Raw genomic sequence first — 21,669 nt, 5'->3', positions numbered from 1 at the left:
TCGAGGCATTCATTACGTTTGCCAACACCTTTCATCAGTCTATCAAATTTACAGTAGACGTATCTAATTCTAAAAACGTATTACTAGACACTACATCTACCCTGATTGATGGTGAAATCGAATACAGTCTCCACACCAAACCCACAGACTCCCACCTATAATACTGAATACAGTATTAATTGTTGATTTACCCCCCCCCCCCCACACACCCACCCACCCCACCCCCTTAAGCCACCCATTTCTGTTGAAAATCATGAAAGTCTTTCAGAATGGTCTGGACAATTTTTTCACAGGACATATTTTCAAAAGATACAGACTATAGCAATTTCCTGTTTACTGCCAATTTAATTTTTAAAACCGGTTCTACCCTATAACCTTTGAATAGGTAAACCTTAACCACGTGTCTTGAATTTAAATGACAATAACATTAGTAGGGGTGTGGACGTTTTTCTTTGATTCATAAATATATATTTAATGGTACTTTGTTTAGATTTTCACTCGACATCTCATCCAAAGGACCCCCAAACTTTCATTTTTGAGTGCTTAAACGCTTGGGTAAGATGCAATAAGAGGTTTATTGTATAAAAATAAGTAGGGGATTCAAATTTCTATGGGGGTTAATTTTTCAACGTGTGTATTTACGTAGAATTACTGGTCTTGAATGATTTTCTACGGTCGAATAATAACCCTACTTGCCGTAGAATATTGACCCTGGGTCCTTTTTCTACGTAGAAAATTGACCCCCTGGTCACCCTTCTACGGGGGTTACTTTTCATCGTTACACCGAACCCTTTCATATAGTCCGTGGGCTGACTGTCGCGACATATTTCTGAAAAATTTCAATTTTTGTCTGTTTTTCTGATCTCTCCAGCCATTCAATTAACAGGTGCATTTGAGGTGTCAACTTAATCCTTTCTGTTACATTATCCACCTGTTTATGAAAGTTTTCATTTTATTAATGCTTCTCAATCAGAGAGGCAAGCCCTAGAATACCTGATGAAATTTGCCAGGGGTCCAACGATAGTGTTGACTCCAGACCACTGGCATTGCGAGGATGCAGAAGCAATCTTCGTGTTGCAATGATTTTTTGAATGTCATTTAAAAACTATATCAAGAACATTTCATACCTTCGTTGATTGATCGATGATAGTAATTTACTAGGTATATCATGAAGCAGACAGAAACGCACAGCGAAAGGACAATTAGTATAATAATCATGGCTGTATCTATCGATCTATCGAAAAAACAAAACTCAACTCAAATAAAATGATTGCAGTATCTTAAAATCGTTATTCGTTTTATGGCGAAGTACATCTCTGTTTAAAAATTGGGACTATTTAAATGCCCAAATGTCCAATGTTCAATATATTTCATATCGCTTATTGGCAAAATATTATAATCGCTACACTGTATTTAATTTACAATTTATATATTCAATTAATTTGACTGAAATATCTTTTTGTACAAATCTTAAAAGCAACTCATTTATTTAAATTGCTTAAACAAATATTTGGACGAATGAGCAACTTAATTGTTACTCATAAGGTTAGCTGCAGAACTGTAGCTCTCCGAATTTTTTTTTTTTGGGACAGACCGGAGAGCTACACTGCCACCCATGTTGAAAAAAGCTGTGTATTTATTGCGCACGAAAAGTACGCTGTTTCTCGATTTATTTCTCCATGTTTTTAAAATGATCATCTCAAAATATCATTCACCGTGTGTTCCTAACACATTCTTTCACTGTTTCTACAACAAATCATTCCTTATAATTGTTTATAATAGCCCTCCTGGCCCTGACATTGAGATCATCGAAAATTTCGCTTATTTATACTGCCATTTTAGTTTGCAAGATAATTCCGTCTAAGGCGCTTCATACTGATGTAAACTACGAGTGTACTTGATAAGGGATTAAGTATTTTTGTGAAATCTAGCTTTTTTGCAATTGAGGTAAGAATATGGAAGAATTAATCATGAACCGAGCGCACTTTTTTGTGCGCAATAAATATACAGTTCTTTTATTGGGTGCCACTGTAGCTCTCCGGTCTCTCAATACATTTTTTTTCGGAGAGCTACAGTTCTGCAGCTATCATAAGGTCTACGCGATTTTTATGTTTTAATTAAAAAGTTTATATTCTGATACTTACCCTTGTCCATGTGAGAGATGATAATGTTTACTAGTTCTTAAAAAGAAAAAAAACATGCAAAAATGTAATAGAATATTAAAAGAGTGCTGTATAGAGCAAAAAATATCATGCGATCTTACCTGTTCGAATTTAAATTTGGTCTTTTTAAAAACTTAAAGCACTCTTGATCTAAAAATATGTATGAAACATAAGGTCACACACCCTTGCGAGCAAATTCAAAATTGTAATATTACTGTGTCAAAGTTATCAAAGTAAGTTAGTTTACGAAAACTGGATTTAGATCAATATATATTTTTTAATGATTTATCAAATTATTTTAGGTTTAACATGTTTAACTGCAATAAATTACCAAAAACAGCTTGAACACAACGTCTTAGTCAGTACAATATACTAAGTACATAACCCAATATTACATTCTTCTACATAGAAACTGCAATGCTTACATTTGTATGCTTCTGTCGATTTATATCTGCTCGGACATCTACCATTAGTGAAGTTCATACACGGCAAAAGATAATAGTTTTGTATTGAATTTGTTAATGTATTATATTCTGCACAAAATCCTATAAAAAGGAAAAGAACATGATTTTATTTTTCATGTGATCTAAAGGAATCATGTCTGCCAATATTTAATAGTTTAAATGTCAAAGTTAAACAGTATTTCTGGTCAGTTGACCTCAGGACTGTTTTGAGGAAAAGTACACAGATAATGGGGAAAGGTTACTTTGCGTTGAAATATATTGCCAAAATGTAGTTAAATCTACTCATTCTAACAATTATGATAACTTACGTAACATTTAACATAAATAAAAAAAGAACAATTAGATAACAGGGTGTAGTTGAAAAATGCGAATTTATTAGAGAAGTGTACCTTAGTGCCAAAAGAAGTGTATTGAAAATACTTTTTTGATTCTACATTTAATTTAAATATGTGGTATGCACTGATCGATGAAAAGATATATGACAAAGAATTCTGAGATTTTTGAAATCAAAACAAAACCTCTTCTACTGAATATTAAACAATTATAAATGTAAGTTGTCAATTACTGTGGAACCATCATTGAACGTGGGGGATCAATATTAGTGTATGAATTGGGTCACTCTTATCAACTAATTTAAATCTTCACGAACAATAATTTTGTCCCTATGTTTATTCATTGATTGTACGAATAACCAACTAAATACCGTCCACATGAACGAACATAATTTTACCCAACAACATTGACTACCACGAAATAAATGAAAAATATGGAGATAACGAATAGTGTTCAAGGTCAAAATTTCATTAAACAATGCAAATTTTAAAGCAAAGCAAACACAGAACTCTAAAACAACAGAGATTTGATCAAGTGCCATGGATGAATGAAAATCCAGAGATGACTAAAGACCCGTGACTATAAACTGATAAAGAGACCTAATTAAAATCAGGTGAACTTTGAAGTAATTTTGACAATGAAACACATACAACTATAGATAAAACCTAAACGTTCTAAAAAAAACTTGAAAATTATCATTATTTCATTTTATATTCTCCCAAAAAGACGTTTTCATGTTTAACTTATTTAATCAGTCACAAGGAATGATGCTCAAACAACATTAAAAAGTAAAGAAATATAAGTGTTGTTGTTAAAAGATTTTTTAATATTTTTACCTGATATAACAACTCTTAAATACACAGTTATTGTTTCTTGTATTTTGAAAGTACTAGAGCTTTACCTTGTAGGTATGTCAGCTTAGCACACACCTCGACCGTTCCATTCCCATAAGCATTTAGCACGCAGTGATACTGTAGATCAACACAGTCTTTTGTCATGAACTGTGTGCAGTTTTTCCTCTTACTGGCCTTTATCCACATTCTTTCATTTTGGGGGCAGAATTTCACTGTTTTATCGGTACCTTTTGAACAAATCTTTTCAGCTAGACCCTAAAATCGATAATAAGATCAGGTCTTCATTTAATGAAATAAAAAGTAAATGAAAAAACTGAACTTCCGAAAGCAATAGAAAGTGTTTCTTATCAAACTATTGGTAAATCATGTAAAATATGCATAAGATGCATTTTGGCTACAAATGATAAAATAAGCAAGCTTATTTTTCTTTTCTTTTTTTTATTTGATCATTTTGTGGATAATATTTTAATTTACCTCTTCTATATCTATTACTAAAATCATGCAGCATATGATTCTCATAATCATGTTTACTGAGCTGGTTTCTGTGAAAAAAAGATATAAGTTGAATACATTTGACGCATACATTTTATTCTCCCAAAAATATAAAAGGTTTTAACGAAAATATTTTCCAACGAATACTTTACATTTTTTTACTTTTGAATACAAATCAAATAAAAATAAACAACAATAGTAAAAATAAACTGGATCACAAGCCAAAACAGTATTCTTGATCCATGCATTAACAAAACATATATCACCACTTGGCTTTACCTTAGATCAATTTCAACTTAAGCTTCGAATTGTATACCAACCACCATCTTTACCTGCTTTACCCTAGATTAAATTACTCATCCACATTCTAACGCACCAGTTCTTTAAATATTTTGACACGCCGAAGATTAAAAGAACCGCTAAGGGGAATATTAATACGAACGGTTCTAGAAGGGATGGTGAATTTGCAGAGCTTTTTAAAATTTCTTTGTAAAATAGAAAATTGCCCTTAAATCCTCCTTTTGAACCGCCTTTTGAAATGGTAATGATAGTCGGGTAGCATATACATGTATATATACTACGCTTCAGCAGATAAAAAATAAAAAAGGAAACAAATCAGAGATGGTATACATGTACAATGTATATACTTTACCAAAAGCACCGTCTAATCTACAAAAATAAGAATACAGTACATTACTTAAAAAAATATAACATGCAATAGGATTTATATGTATGTATTTTGTTAAATAGTATTATTTTGACGCTGGTATCTTCAACCATATGGTATACTAGAATACAGACAGACAAAGGAAGTTGTGTGTACTAATCGAATTATTCTACTACATTAATTGTTAAGAGGTGATTCGGCCATTATTCTCCCATAAATCATAAACAAATTTGACTACTCTCATGAGGAAAAGGATAGATGTACCTTTTGATTAAAATGTATGGAGATAATGAAGAGTATTCAAGATCAAATGTCTTTAAAACAATACAAAATAGGGGCAAACACGGACCTCTAAAACATCAGAGGTAGGATCAGGTGCTGTGGAGGAATGAGCATCCTTTGTCGACCGGTCACACCCGCTGTGTGCTCCTTGTCATGATCGGGAAATAACGAAAAAATCCGTCGTCAATTCAGTACATAAATAATGGACTAACAATTACTAGTAGTATGAAAAACGTCAGTTAGCATTTGACTCAATGATAAATTGTATTTACTGACAGTGACTAGGTCATTGTATCGACCATAGAACTTACGAAATTATTACTTTAAACGAGACTGCTGATATTATTGTTTCCGCAACTTGTTTGTCCATAATTAACCTCGTTTTAGAAATCGTTCATACGTAGAACACGCTCTTGCGTATCGAATCAACTGAGATTCAGTAATCCATATGCAGGTTATGCAGGTATATTGCTACATAAAGGAAGTTGTCGATAGAATAGTTAAAGTCATCACGTTTATCATAGAACTTGGTTGTTAGATTACCATTAACGTCTTTTCAAGTAAAACATTCAAATATGAAACAGCTGTGTCAGACTCAGTGGTATATTTTATCTCAAGCTCACCAGGATATATCGTATCGACATAATATTATTAACAAAACGTCGTCGGTGTATCTAAATATATCGAGTTGAAGGCCACGGTTTTTTTTACAGGCATGAGATTTCGCACAAATTCTGCTTGATATGAATACAAAAAATAGGTCTGCTAGAAAGAGGCATAATTCGTACCCATTGTGACGCAAATCTGTTGGAAAAATTCTCTTTGGGTGTTATCATTTTTGAATTTCTTGAGAAAGAAATGAAAGAGGATGTCATTCAATTGCAAAGTCGTAAGACTCATCTCAACTAAATCCAAATAGACATTATCCTGGTATCGGATCTATTACTAAGTATCTAATTACGAATGACGTAAGCTTTACATTTACACAAATTTTAATACCAATAACCATAATACTGTTGAGTGTGTCAAATAAAGAAGGGAATCGGTAGTTGTCGTTCACAGTTCTTTATAAATGTAGTAGAGCGCTCTCTCTGTGATTGGAAAGTCATGTGTTCGAATCAATTCTTGAATAACCTAAGTCGATAATATATATGTAGCAACTGTTTCTTCCCTAAGCGCTCGGCACTTTATATTTTTTTAAGGATGAGATCTTATAGATTTTGCCCCCGGGGAATCGTAGGTGTTGGCATGTGATAGTACCCTCACCTCTTAATGGCTTTGAATGGCAAGAAAAAACCGTCATCTGTATATAGTAACGTTTCTATATGAGCAAAACAATCTCAAACGGGACATAAACCAATCAATCAATCTTTATGAATGAAAGTATAAACCTTGTTTTATGTTGAATTGTTACAGAAAAATATTTAACAAAAGAGACTGACCTGCACGGTACAGAGCCATTACTTTGATTATCCTTGTATTTAGTTCCTTATAGTCTGGTGATTGTAAATTAATGAGGAAAAATATTAGAGCACTGGATCTAAAGTGGAAGTTCTAAAATCGACAAATTTAGGTTATAATGAAAACTATGAAACAGAATTCCTCTGCTTTACTTAACACATGTGTGTGCAAAATGGAGGCTTCATATATTTTCATGGCGGTATTCTGCAAAATTGCTTATACGTTTTGCCCATTGTAAGTACGTTCTCTTCTAACAAATATAATAAACAACTTTTAAAATTATTAGATTAAATTATATTTGTTTATTTGTATATCGATTTTAGCCATTCACATCTCCTTTGCTGCTATGATTTTATTTGGAACGAAACACTAGGATACTGTGTGGGTAAGAAAATTTAATCAATATAAATAGAGTAAACAGATAAAAATTTCCTCTAATATAAATCTAAATGATATACACTGAACCAAACTTCTAAGTGTTCACATAACATTTTTAAAATGTTTAAAGAACAAATGCATACAATAACTAATATCTTTAATTGATAGTTAATGATGCATATTTAAGTTCGATGTTGCGTAAATTTCATGTAAGTATCTCGTCAGAATTTTAAGCAAAGTGTCAAGGAAATGATGTACCCTCAAAATGAAAATTAACACCAAAAATTTCTATGGAGTATGACCACTACTCGCTCCAATTACTACAAGACAATCTTTTTTGGAAACCATGTACCCCTGAATAGGAGATTGACCCATCTGCTGCCACACCTACTGCATAGATATTTCCAAATCGTTGAAATTGTGTGGAGGGGGGATGCTTTGACATTCCTTATAAAAATCCAAAATGTTTTCAATGAGATTCAGATCCGGGAATTGACAGTGTATCATCGCACATATGCCTTTTGGTCAATATCCTAGGGTGTATAGCACGTAAGTGTAGCGCTTTAGGGATGATTCAGACTGCTTGAGCTGATATTAGACTGTCACTAGCACCGACTTCTAATCATTTTCATACGATTGATATTGTTTGTTTTCATGTTTTTAAGATTGTTTCAGGAAAATTTAATACTCTTTTAACCTGGTGTGTCGCGAAAGTTTGGTCTTAGACGAAAATCAAAGTCACTTCCGGTTTTGTTAATTTTTTTCCAAAACTTTCAAATTGTGAAAAATTGGCGGTGAAAAATGACGCACAGCCTGTAGAAAAATGTGTTTAAATGGGTTTTGATATTGGTTGTTAATTTTTAAGAGTAATTTCAAGGACAATTAAACACTAAAATAAGAGTGAGTAAAACATGGTGCAAGGATGGTCCAGATATCAACATTCCAACGGCTCTCCCTTCTATCGCAATGGTCATTTTGCCAATGTTTTGTGCTTTTTAGTGAAACCAGTTTTTAAAATTTGATAACGATCACAAAAAAATGCTTTAGTAAACAAAGCACATGCCGAAAAGTACATGTTTATTGTTTTTAAGCTTCGTCACGCTACACTGGTTTCATCGGTGATATTTGATTTTCTTTCTACACTTGCTGAGAAGACTCATTTGTTGTTATAATTTGAAAAACAAATATCAACCAATTCTATAAAGTAGTTTTTTAATAAATACATTAATCAAAGTGAACACTTGGAAGTTTTGTTAAGTGTACATTGGTCTTATTTATCTTATGCTGTTTTAGAGTGCGGCGACGGTTTCCAAGGGATCAACTGCTCTGTCCCCTGTGTATACCCGAATTATGGCAAAAAATGTCAGTTAGACTGTAGATGCATCCAGAATGAGTGTAATTCAATATACGGATGCACCATGGGAGCGGACGAAAAAGTTTGTAAGTTTTTAATTTTCATAAAACTTTAAGAATAATCAATTTTCCTGAAATTGATTGAGGTGCTAATTTTTAAATTATTCCAGCCGCTAGAGATAAAAGTTAGTAGTTTTGTATCAAGCCCTTTGTTCACATGTACCTTTTCTCAAAGACAATGACTGTTGCCAGGACTTTATTGTTTTCAAACATCAGATAAATACTTTGATTCCGATTGTATATACACTAAATAAAAAGTTTTACTATGTAATTTTATGAAGTTATGGACAATACGCGGGGTGATCAAAAAGTTTGCGAACTTGATGTTCTCTTTCACTTCGCTCAGACGACCATAAATTATTTCTTATTCATTTTACATAAAAAAAACTCAAACACAAATATAGAGGAGGCGACAATGTAAGCCCGATTTGATAAAACAGATTTCTACAAAAATAATCGAGTCCTTTGGCGCGCCGATACAGCCTGGGCTGGACAACTGGAGGACAGAACACATAGGCAGCACCAGGACTGGTCCAACCATAATGCTATTCAACCTCAAGCTAGGAATCAGATCGATTTCAAAGAACCTAAGCAACAATCTACAAAAGAATTCTGCTTCATTAAATGAAATTAAAATTTTGGAAAACTGATACGTCTGGACGAACTTGTCGAATGACAAAAAGTTTGAATACCCTTAGAATGAATCACCGCCTGCAAAAGAGATTTAAATTAATAAAGCACACAATTGATATAAAAAGAAATTACCAACGCAATACGTAAAGTGGATAGCCGAATCAATGCACCCGCCACCCCGCACACAAAGCAACCAGGTTCGATTAACAGGAACACCAACCATTTTTATCCAACATTAAGTTAACCTAAAATAAATTCATATCTTTATATCCCAGTAAGTTTGAATTAAAAGATTGTTACAGAGTCTGACACATCTGTTTCATATTTAGATGTTTTACCTGAAAAAGACGTTAATGGTGATCTAGCTTTATGACAAACTAGATGACTTTAACTTTTCAATCGTCAGATTCCCTTACTGATGCAGCAATATACATTCATCACTTGCATATGAGATTTACAGCTCACAGCTGATTCAATACAAAAGAGCATGCTCTACGTATGGACAAATTTTAAATCCAGGTAAGTTATTGTACACATGCATGTTGCCGAAACAAGAATATCAAGAATCTCGTTTAAAGTCATCATTTATTACGTTTTATGGTCGATACAGTCACCTGGTCAGCAATAAAATTTATCAAAAAGTAAAATACTGTCTGACATTTTTTCATACTTATTGTTAGGCCATTATATGCACACTGAATTATCGACAGATTTTTCTGCTTTCCCCGACAAATAGCACACGGCGGATGTGACCGATCGGCACGGGATGCTCACTCTTCCATGGCACCTGTACCCAACTCTTATGTTTTGGATGTCCATATTGATCTGCTCCTATTTCTTATTGTTTAAAGAATGGCCCTATTCGGTAAGCTTGAATCTGTTCTTATCTCCATAAATTTCACTGACTAGGTTGTATGTGTGAAAAGAACGGCTATAAAGTTGAAAGACTTTAGTCTTTTTCAGTAGCATATTATACAATCATGGACTCTTTTGGTGTTGAATATGGTTTGTTATTCACCAGAAAAATATTCATATTGACCGAGGCGAAGCCAAGGTCAATATTGATATTTTTCTGGTGAATAACAAACCATATTCAACACCGAAAGAGTCCATAATTGTTTTATTATATAGTCGGGATTTGATGAATAAGACAGTGAAGGCTGTATGACGACACCATTTTCATTTGCGATCTTCCATTGTTGAAAATTAAAAAAGTCTCCATATTACTGTTTGTAACCTCCGTGTTTTCCTTTCTGTGTTTCGCTATGTGCAAGACGTCCAAATGATAAAAAATAATCCTGAAATAGGTTCGAATAATTGTTTTCCTGCTCAGATACGTAGCTCGCTGCGGCCGTTTACAACGTTGTTTGATGTTTTGATTGTGACGTCACAATGCCGTTGCACGCGCATTGCCCCTCCGGTGAATACGATCTAAAATCCGGTGAATATGTAGTGTTACGAACTGTTTGCGATTGTATAGAATATATAGGGAATATAAATAGACTATATAATAAAATGATATATTTTCTGGGAGTAATTAAATAAATTTGCAAACTTTTTGATCAGCTATCGTGGTGAAATTAATGGTTTGAAAAACAGTAAGGAACAACCGTTTTTAGAATGTATGTTTTTTGATACACCGGAAAAATTAGAGCTAAAAATGTCGTATTTGTTCAAACAAATTGGTACTTTTCTCTGAAATACCAACAATGTCCGTGTTGTACAAAAACATTGTATGTTGATGATTCACATTTAAGTCCCAATACTTAAACAAAGTTTATATTCAGATGTTAAAAAGTTTGAAACGGCATTTTAAATTGAAAAATATCATAAAATACTTTTTATATAAATTGAATTTGAAATCAAAGATTTTTTTTTAAAACCGAAATTATTTAATTCTAATTTCCTTCTTAATTATACTTGTTAAAATCGCATAATATTATTTACGCTAAACTTTAGAGAAACTTGTACCGCGCTATTATATGCTCACGGGAGAAAGGTAACGTCATATTTCTATGACGTGAAGATAACGTGTATGTTGCATAGCAGTTCAGTAAGATGTAAAAAGTTAACATTTAAGAAGGACACTTATTTATTACAATAAAATTGTTTACACTATACATTTTTAAAGTTCCAACGGGAACTGATACTATGCCAATACACATTGTTTAACTCTTTTTTTCCCTTCCCTGCAGGAAGTCGTGTAGTGTAGTGTTTACGAGAACATTCATATGCTATAACATGCTTTTCCCGGTATTAGTATCATGTTTTTGATACTTATGTCAACGCGGATTTCTACGAAAGCCCAGAAGGCTCATTCGAGATTCAAGGTTAGAAATAAGAGATTCGAAATTCGAGATTCGAAATTCGAGTTTCGAGATTCAATATCCAAAATAACCAATCAAAAGGCGTTTTGAGATTCAATTACTAACCTTTATTTTTTTTACTATCAAGAAATCGTTGAGTATTTTAATACCGAGGAGGTCATTTGATTAAATTACAACGCAAGAAAAAGCGTTATATATTTTCAAAACGAAATTTAAAGAAATATTAGATTTTGGTCTGCAAGATATGCTTAATTAATTTATAATTGCTTCTTAAATGTCATAAGAGATTTCTAAAAAGAATATATATTTCGTGTTATCTACTTTGGATACAGGGTTGTTGACATAATAGTAAATTTAGAATAGATTAACAGTACATACATCCCCCCTTTTTTCCAAACGTAATTTTTTTTACTATTGAAAATGTTCATCTAAAGGTCGGTTGCCAAGCCCACCCCCCACGTTTTGGTACAGTGGTGCAGTATAGTCAAAGAAATTTAAGTAGTAGTGTATTAAAAGAAATTAGGTATTAAATGATGTTCGATCACCCACCCCCCCTCCCACAAGCGCCCCCCTTCACGCCCCGAAATATGATTTTCGGGGTTGGACAAATTTTTTCTGTCAGTTTTTATTTTCAGGTTTGAAATAATATTTTTGTCTGCCCCCCTCCCCCCTCCCCCTACCCCACTTTCAAAATCGATGCTTCGTCTCTGTAATAATTAGTACTACTACGGTTTCAAGGTGGATAATGTTTGTGACACGGTATTAGAAAGTGGCCAGTGACCAAGTTTATGAAACCAATAGACAGACCCTAAAATACGGATGGCTGAAACATGCATGCTTAATAAAGATAATGACCCATTGGAAATAATAAATTTAAAAAAAAATCATTGTTAATCCCCCTATCCCCACCCCAACTTCGATAAATAGGGGTTATCATGGTAATTGAAAGTTATTTTTGAATGGACATCAGCATAAAGTTACTGTTTTCTATAGTATATTATATCGAAAAAAATATTACGGGAATGGCCAAGTGGGAGGGGGGGGGGGCAAATGTGTGGTTATCAACATTCATGGTCAATCTTGCGATGCATAGATACAATAAATATATATTCGATAATCATTTAAAAGGAAACCTCTCGAGTCTCGCCCGACTTGGTCAAAGACTCAAATATACTAGTAATACCATAATGCTCATTTCCTGGGAGGGGGGACGGGACAGCCCTACATTTTCAGTTTTCAACTACCAAAAATTTCTTGACAACCAAAAACAAAGCAAAAAAAAGTCATCAGATCTTTTTATTGAGGGGGCACAAGCATATAGTAGTTATGATTTCTATAGTATTTCATATATCGGCAAAATTATTTTTTTGGGGGGTAGGGTTGGGTGGGTGGGGGGGCATACTGTAAAGAAATGTAGCCTCATTAGTATTTCATATAAATAATAATTTTCTCCCTCATCAATGTTCTTACTGAAAAAAATGTCGACCTACTTATTCCGCAATTCAACGATAAGACCATATAATATTCTATATACGTATCTCTTGTTTTGTTTAATGAGAAAAAATAAGAATATATGTATATACTCCAAAATGTAACCCAAAATTCCTTTTTATTTCGTTTTAATACATATATCATTTTTTCTTGCATTATCATTTAAGCAAAATACCCATTTGTTATAAATATATTCAACGATTTCTTGATAGTAAAACATAATAAATTGGAGTAATCAAAATTGAACCTGCCTTTTGATTGGTTAATTTGGATCTTGAATCTCGAAACTCGAATTTCGAATCTCGTATTTCGAATCTCGAATGAGCCTTCTGGGCTTTCGTAGATTTCCCTCCGATTACACATATATAAATAACACTGCAAACGAGTTTCCATAAGCAATTGACATTTGTAGCTTGAAATATTTTGTGAGTCAAAGTTCACACTGTAAAACACAATGACATCTAATAATAAAAATTCACACATCAGTAACTCATAGAAATTTATTCATTTTTGCAGTTTAATTTCAATACAATTAAAGAACGATGCTTTTCTGTAGAAACATCAAAAGAAGAATTGATTGACTACAGCTGAAATTAAAAAAAATATTATTAGTACATTTATGAAGCAGATAAACAAAGCAAACTGATAAAAAGAAATCGTATTTTATGTCGCAATTTTAATCATTATAGTCTAGGCAATAATAATACAATTAGACTACCAAAAATATTAATAAAAATCCAATTAATAATACGTGTATTATTTACATGCTTTTACTATTTACCATTTTGTAATAAAGAAACAACCATATAATATCGTATTTCTCTTTGATAACATTGTATTTTTAATAAATATCTCTTTAACCAAAAGCAAGAAAAATTAGTTTGTGTTATGAGAAGTCATGCACATGAATATATATAAATGCGAAAAGGGCACGCTGATGTCAAACATGTTTGACTTCCTTTGGACCAGCTTAAACTTGCCCTTGTGATCGCCCAGTTTTCTCTTGACATTTATCTTAAAGATTTTTTTTGTACCGGAGAATTGTCAGTTTGTCTTCAAATAAAACCACGGCAATTAATAGTTTTTTTGGTTTTCTTCGGCGGGTAGTGTTAATTTTTTTTTGTTTTCTGGAAAGGCATTTGAGTAGGTGAAAACAGGTAATTTTATTTTGCAGATGTAAATTCAGATGTTCTTTCAAAACTTTTTAGTTTCATGTATAAGAACAACCTTTTGTCAATTTTAGCGATGTTATTTTTCCATGTCAGATTAAAGTAACTTCTTTGTCTTTTGGTGTATTTTTACTGCTATTAGCCACTTTCCTATAAAACTTAGCTTTCAATATACATTTCGAAATTTAGAACTTGTCTCTTTTCTATTTTAATAACATAACTTTTTTGTCAACAGGCTGAAAACGAAAACAATCTTACGTTTTCAATGTTTTTGTAAGATTTTGATATTTTACTTGCCAGCGTGGAACTTTAGATATCAATATCATAAAAAACCCTGGAAAACGCCAGATATTTTAGACTAACTGAACGAATTATGATAGTATGCTGAAGATATGTACATTTTGTATCAATTAAATTGTATAAAACAATAAATGACAATGGTCTTCGAAGACTTCCCAATCTTGTAACAACTTTGAATGAATTTCCTGTTATGTAATAAGTAGAAAATTTATACTACAGATCCCGATTTCTCAACTTATTTAAAACATAATTTTCATTTTATAATGAATTATTCGCTGGTTTTACATTGATCTTATTTTCATTAAATTTATACACACACCCACTTACTAAACTTAATAGATATTTTACGCCATTTTAACATTTTTCTCGTTATCAATGTTTTGCTTATTACAGGGAAAAGGTTTATGTTGTGTCTATGGAATATCATATGACGATTGTCACCAAAAATAGTTTAATAAATCTTTTCGATAACATAACTTAGTTTCCTTGTCAAAGAAAAAGACATTTAATATACATGAATTTAAAGTTTCATTAGAACATTCTTAAGAAGAAAATAACATTTAGAAAAGAAAGGGGAATTGTGTAGGTCAGCGTGATTTTTATTTTTTCATCGTCTACATGATTTTGGGACAATCCTTTTATAATTATAAAAATAGCTTAGAACAGTACTCCATGGACCTGTATTACAAAAGATTAACGGATAAAGGTTTACCAGGTATTTTGTAAGCTCAAAATTTAATTCAGCTGATAACCGTGTATTTTACACAAATTTCAAAAGGATTTTATTCTTCGAAAAAATTATAGTGCTATCTTTATAGAAACAAAATTTGTTTATCTGTGAACAATATAAAAAATAACTTTTCATTTGCACCCTGATATATTATATGAAAAGTATTATGACAATCATTAACTAAATATCCGATAATTAACTTTGTTAATAAAATAGTTAATAAGCTTCTTATTTGAGATTTGTATGGTCATGGCATATATTTGTTGTACTTTTTATAAGGACAACATACTTACTAAAATTCGTTTTCATAAACTGTAAAAAAAAATGTAAATGCATGGTAAAGTACAATAAATGTGAGCTTATTTCATTAAGCTTACACATATCTACTAAATAAAATAGATTTATATTAAAACCGAAAGTCCAATTAAACAATCAAAATAGAGTGCTACGCACTACGGACCTCTAGAAACATCAGAGATGGATTCTGGTGCCCTAGAGATGAGTGCACACCCCGTCTTCCCCTGTTCTCCGGCCACACCCATCGTGTGCTCCTTGGCATGACCGGGCAACAGAAGAAATCCATATAAATAAAGTCTTAACAATTAGTATGAAAAACATAGTTTTAAATATATCACTTATGTATAATATATTTGAATACTACATATTTTCAGTATATTAAATATAGGGGAAAGCAAACCTCTCGTGAATTGTGCCCAACCATGGACCATATCGATTCCTTTTCATATATTTGGACATGACCTCATTTAATTCGATTTATAAACTCTCTTTTTTGTATAACAGGTGGTAAAAAAATACGCCTCAACCAGGACTCTAACCCAGGGCCTCTGACGTACGGTGCAAGCGCGCTTACCACTATTAAGACTCGATATATTGACAGACTGTCACGCACCTACATGTATGGGCCCAGTGAAATTCGTAAAAAAAAAAACCAACTGAAGGTAGAGAACACAGAGAAGCATAAAGTGTGTTAAAAATACACCCCAAAAAGTGTTAAATCTTTAATTTTGTTGCACATTTAATATGGTTTTCAAAGTACATTTGCACTAGCATTGATAGCACGAATGGACGTAAAACCAGTGTTGTTAACTGTGCAACATACCACCGGTGGTGTGGGACAGGCTGTCCGATTTTAATCAAGAAAGGTTGCTAATTTATACAAAAATTCATAGAACCACGTGATTAGCATCCGAACAGACAACCAATCGCAAGGCCGCTTGCTGACCACACATATCCGTTTAATAATTATGTCGGATGTAGGCGGGTTTCATGCTTGTAAATGTCAATGTTGAATTGATTGAGAATCAAAAAGTTTATATAATGCACATATATATGTTTGGAATTACATTCTGACAAAAATAACTTCCACTCTTTTAAGTTTCATTAAATTATTTCTTTTTCATTTTGTAAGGATTGCAAACTGAAAATAAATGGAAAGGTGCGATGTAAAATAAAAACAAAAAAAAATTTAAAAATACCCTTTCCATCAAAGTGTTTAATTGATTAATCAAGAATTATTCAAAATTAGTTAAATTTCATTGAATTGATTATTTAAAGGCTCAAAATTATTAACAGTAATGTCAAGCGGAGTTTATTTGAAATTATTTTTATTTTTTTATTTTTTATTAAAATGAAAATTCTTTTATCATTTAAATTGTAGGTAATGTAAACAGTATTAGGATTTTTTAAATTGAAAAGTTATCTCTATAATCAGGGGGTCTGCTCCTTGAACAATACACACACTGCCTTGTAATAAGATACAATGTATAGTAATAATTTATATAAACATGGAGAGATATAGTGGAAATGAACATAACATTCATCAAGTTACACAATGTAAATACTTGGGGAATTAAAAAAAAAATCCATTTCAATTCAGAGACAAAAACAAAAAGGATGAAAATATATTTAATGCTTTCACTAAAATAATTTGGAAACCAAAAAGATTTAACATATATTCTTATGAGATGACAAACAAAAGGAAACCCTTTCATTTGATTCCAATTTACATTTTATTTTTTAAATAATTTAATGTATAATACAAAGAGAAATTTCATTTTTAAACTAGATTGCAAAGACTGATGGAAATTCTTTTTAATTGTATTTTCCTGTTTCCAGTATATTTTCTAATATATTTTGATACAATTTTTATAAAAAAAAAATCACGAATTAAATTTGTTATTTCAAGTGAATTTGAATGGATGCCAAAAGGTCATGCTGTCCGTGTCAAACAAGTTTGACCTCCGTTTGACCAGCAAAAACATGGCCTGTTTCCGTCCAGTAATCACGAATCTTGAGATTGGCTATTTTTCCGGACAATATCAGTTTATCTACAAAATATACCAACAGCTATATATTTTCCGGTTTTAACGTGTCCTTTCTTCCTCAATAAATGTCTGGTTTTCGAGTTCAAACAAAAGTAGCATTTTGTGGTCATTTTTGATGACGTGGTCTCCTTTTGAATTCTGTATAAATAGCAGAGCAGCACAAGCTCTCACTGGACAGCGTGTCCATATTTAGCAAGATATCAGTTGTGGGTACATCGGCAATGCGTAGTACCTAGAGCGTTAAATAAAAATAATGCTTCATGAGTGATTTCGATTCTCTTTTATCGTACTGCATCAAACTGAAAACACAGACAAACATGTAGGCCGTGACTGTTTGTTCGCCAAGCATTCGGTGCAGAAGTGAAAGTCACGGGTCATCGAATGGGACCTTAACATCGAGGTCTCATATGTGACTGGCGAATACAAATAAACCCCTTCACTGATCAATGACCGTGAGTGCAAAAAAGGTCTTTGTTGAAAGCTATACGCCAAATTCACAAAAACGAGCTAATCATAGTTTCACAGTTGATAAACTTTTTTTCCAATGTAAAGCCGTATAGTTTACGGAATGTAAACTAAAGTCTGTTTGTTAATTTGTTAATCTATACATGTATTTTATATCTGTAAACCATGATAGTTAACTTGATAATCTATGTTTTAGAACCGTAAACCATACGATTGCAAAACATAGATTATCTGATTAATACAGTTTCACAGTTTGAAAATTATGGTTTACAATCTCATAAATATAGTTTCATGATTTGTGAAACTATGATTAACAATTCTTTACTATAGTTTTTTTTATTGTAAATTTCATAGTTTACTAAAATAAGAAATTCATGTTTATCAACAAAATCTATTGTAAAGGTGTTATTACAGACAGATAAACTTAGATTAGCATTCGTAAACTATAGTTAACGTACAACCATTAAATATAGTTTAACAAATGAAAACCTTAGTTAACGAATTGTTGACCATAGTTCACGGTTTGTAATGTATAGTTTACGATTGTAAACTATAGTTTACAGTCGAAAAACCTAGTTTGATTTATTTCTCAAATATATTTTTCTATTATAAATGATAATGAAAATTTTATTTAATTAAAAAAAAGGAAGTAGCGTTTAGGGACACTCATATTTTATTTGTTAACAGGTACGTAAACTGCAGGGTTTTGATTTTAAAGATTTTAAAGACATATCTGTGTCCATATTTGCTGCACTGCAAAATTATTTATTTAAATTTTGTAACTTGAATTGTGATTGTTTTCCTGTCATTTGTGATTGTTTTCTGTCATTTCATTGTTTTGGAAATAGCCAGAGAAATTATATGTCGTTTAGAGCGGACAGTACACTGCTGTATTGTAAAACACGTCTTCAGAATTTCTCAGCGAGTACTTTCTGATTAAATAAAAGACATAAGATTGATTAAATCATACATGCTTTATTAATAAAAAAAAGTGAGTGAATTAAAAGTTTAGTGTATTTTGATATGAAGTACAACACTTTACACGATACTCAGTAAAATAGGTAAAAAAATAAATTTCCTTACATTTGATACACATTGTTTTTGAAGAGAATATTAAAACTTCCATCAAGTGGAATGCCATAAATCCACTGACTGAAAAAAAATCATACAAAAATTGATATTGAAATAGATGAAAATGAGCAATTGCACAGAACACCAGTCGATGGTTACTTAAATAGAAGGTTTTTTTTTTAATGAAATTTGTTTATATGTTACAAACTTATAAACATTAAGTTAAATTTCAAAGTTCAAAATATTCAGTCCATATGCTTCATGTGGTCTAGTATATTTGTTCATACGTTTATATTAATTTAGGTGGTGTTGATAATTTGTTAAGACTTGTTTGACTGTTTATATTGGATTAATAACATAGAAATTTTAGATAGTTTGAGGACAAAGCGATTAATTTATTCTATTTCAAGAAATGTTTACACCTCTGGCAATAAAACAATCTTTCCCACCAATACGTTTACATTTTAGCTCTATCATTTTAATTTAATGAGCTTCAAAGAGTGTGTTATTATTTGCATATTTTCATTTTTATAACATGTTGGGAACTTTTAAAATGCACTGTGTTAGAAATTAATAATTGCGATATTTTATGAAGGATATGGAGATAACGTTGTCTTTACAAAATAAATTGAAAGTAATTTTTTTTTTATAAAATTGAAGTTGTTTTACATAAAGATGCTATTTTTTTTGAAAGGTAGTAATGCAATTGATATAACTTTTTTTTAATTTGAAAAAATGGTGATACATATTTGACTTATGTTCTCTTGTTAATAACACGTTCATGGTGATGGAATAGAAAGATGAGAAATGTAAGATGTAACTTTTCACCTAAGGTTGCGATGTCAATTGAGTTGACCTACTTTTTTTTTATAGATATGTGATAATGATGGTATGCAGAAAAACTTTTATTTAGGGTGTTTTACCTCTTTTCTTTCAGTTCACGAAGGCAGTGTAATGTGATATGACTTAGACTTTTTACTTAATTTTAAGCATGTTAAGGCAAGTGATGGAAGTATGATTTGTGACATGATCTGATATGATTTACTTGTTATCATTTCGTTGTATGGCCCTGTCCCCCGCCTCCTTTAGGTGATGGAGGGGGTGAAATAGAACCCCCGCCTCCTTGTTTGCTTTTCGGTGGAGCTTTTCCTTTTCCTTTTGGTGAAGGTGGAGGTGTGATAGAGCCTGAAAACCCCCCACCTCCGTGGCCTCCTTGGCTATATAATAATTAAAGACGTCAACATAAATGAAAAACTCAAATTTCACTTCATTTAAGTCAAACAATTTCAAGCACTCACTGAGAGAAATAAGATATATGAATATCATTTAAAATAAAATAATTTCTCGTACAATTGACAGAAGTAAAAATGGGAAAATTTGGAATGTACATTTTCCATTTTGCCCATCTTACTAAACTTACATATTTACTATCTTATAAGTTTAATTTTTCATAAAAGATAACCTTACCTGGACGGGGAAGGAGGAGCTATAACGGCATGGCCGCTGTTGTTAAGTAAAGAAAGCAGTTTTTAATTATAATTGTCCATGAAATTAAATAACAAAATTTTTAAGTCACTTAATTACTTGAGAAGAGATCATTAGCAAACATTTTAAGGATTTATTTCTTTGGGCATATCACCGAAACACAAAAATTATTTGAGCTAAGTTTTAGGACAAATATAATTATTAGGGTATTTCAGTCATGTTTTAGTATTTGCTTGTTTCTAAAACTTAGTACATATAAATCTGTCTAATTTTCACTAGAACCGGGAAACAGATTTTATGTTGGATTAGATGAGGTGTCGAAATTTACAAGATAAAAAATATAATGCAATAAAATTGGAAGTTAAGGAGACAGGGGGTCAACAAATTAACCACCAGATTTAACCTATTTTTAGATACGGTATCTTAAGCTGTCACCTATCATTTGGCAAAGAAAAACCCACCACATTTTACTTGTAAATTTTGACCATTCTTGTATATCTTTATATGGAGCTCTTCTTTTAAAGGAAATCAAAATAGTCTGAAAATGACTGCCATCCCCAGCCTCTTTAAATTACGGAATGATAAAATCACGACTTACCTATGTGAATGGCTTGCGTGCTGATGCCCTCCTCCACCTCCCAAGCTATTTAACAAAGGGATAAAACATTTTCATACTGATTTTTTTCTCCATTGCTTCCTTTTAATCAAACATTTTCTAACATTTATCAGAGGAAAATAGAGCACAATAAAGTTAACATTTTTGTTAATGTTAAAAATTTTTAATGTACATTCTGCTGATTGCATGTCTTTCCAAATTTAAAGATTTACAATGATATCGTTTAAAAAACTACTTACATGGGGTTACCGTCTGGTAATGAGTGTTGATGGCCACTGCTGTTTAGTAAGAATCAAGAAACAATTTTTAGTAAGATTTAGTAAACAGTTTTAGTAAGATTTAGTAAACAGGTTTAGTAAGATTTAGTAAACAGGTTTAGTAAGATTTAGTAAACAGGTTTAGTAAGATTTAATAAACAATAAGAATGACACATAAAAAATAGCATTTTTGGAAAATCCTTTAATACTTAGCATTTTAAAGGAAACAATTCATTCTGCATTTGACAGAAGAAAAATAACATAATTATTTATT

At 31.8% G+C, this 21,669-nt stretch overlaps 1 protein-coding gene and 1 long non-coding RNA gene across 2 annotated transcripts; both read right to left on the bottom strand.

Annotated features, from left to right (window-relative positions):
* Positions 1 to 1,127: 1,127 nt before the first annotated feature.
* On the bottom strand, positions 1,128 to 6,715 carry LOC134229852 (uncharacterized; the record flags this gene model as incomplete). Its single annotated transcript, XM_062711638.1, has 7 exons — positions 6,697 to 6,715; positions 4,288 to 4,355; positions 3,861 to 4,068; positions 2,588 to 2,707; positions 2,264 to 2,312; positions 2,145 to 2,180; positions 1,128 to 1,234 (listed from the first exon to the last, which is right to left on the bottom strand). Coding segments are annotated over exons 1-7 (607 nt in total), but the record flags the coding sequence as incomplete, so codon positions are not given.
* Positions 6,716 to 20,085: 13,370 nt separating this feature from the next.
* Positions 20,086 to 21,165, bottom strand: LOC134229851 (uncharacterized). Its single transcript, XR_009984242.1, has 3 exons — positions 21,121 to 21,165; positions 20,505 to 20,540; positions 20,086 to 20,254 (listed from the first exon to the last, which is right to left on the bottom strand). It is a non-coding gene; the product is annotated as an uncharacterized LOC134229851 (long non-coding RNA).
* Between the last annotated feature and the right edge of the window lie 504 nt (positions 21,166 to 21,669).

The sequence above is a fragment of the Saccostrea cucullata genome, unplaced genomic scaffold (assembly GCF_032062105.1).
Source record: "Saccostrea cucullata isolate Sc308-1 unplaced genomic scaffold, CSIRO_AGI_Scuc_v1 ctg13632, whole genome shotgun sequence".
NCBI classification, from domain to species: Eukaryota; Metazoa; Mollusca; class Bivalvia; order Ostreida; family Ostreidae; genus Saccostrea; species Saccostrea cuccullata.
The sequence above is the reverse complement of the archived record's forward strand: the minus strand, read 5'-3'. Positions and strand labels throughout refer to the sequence as shown.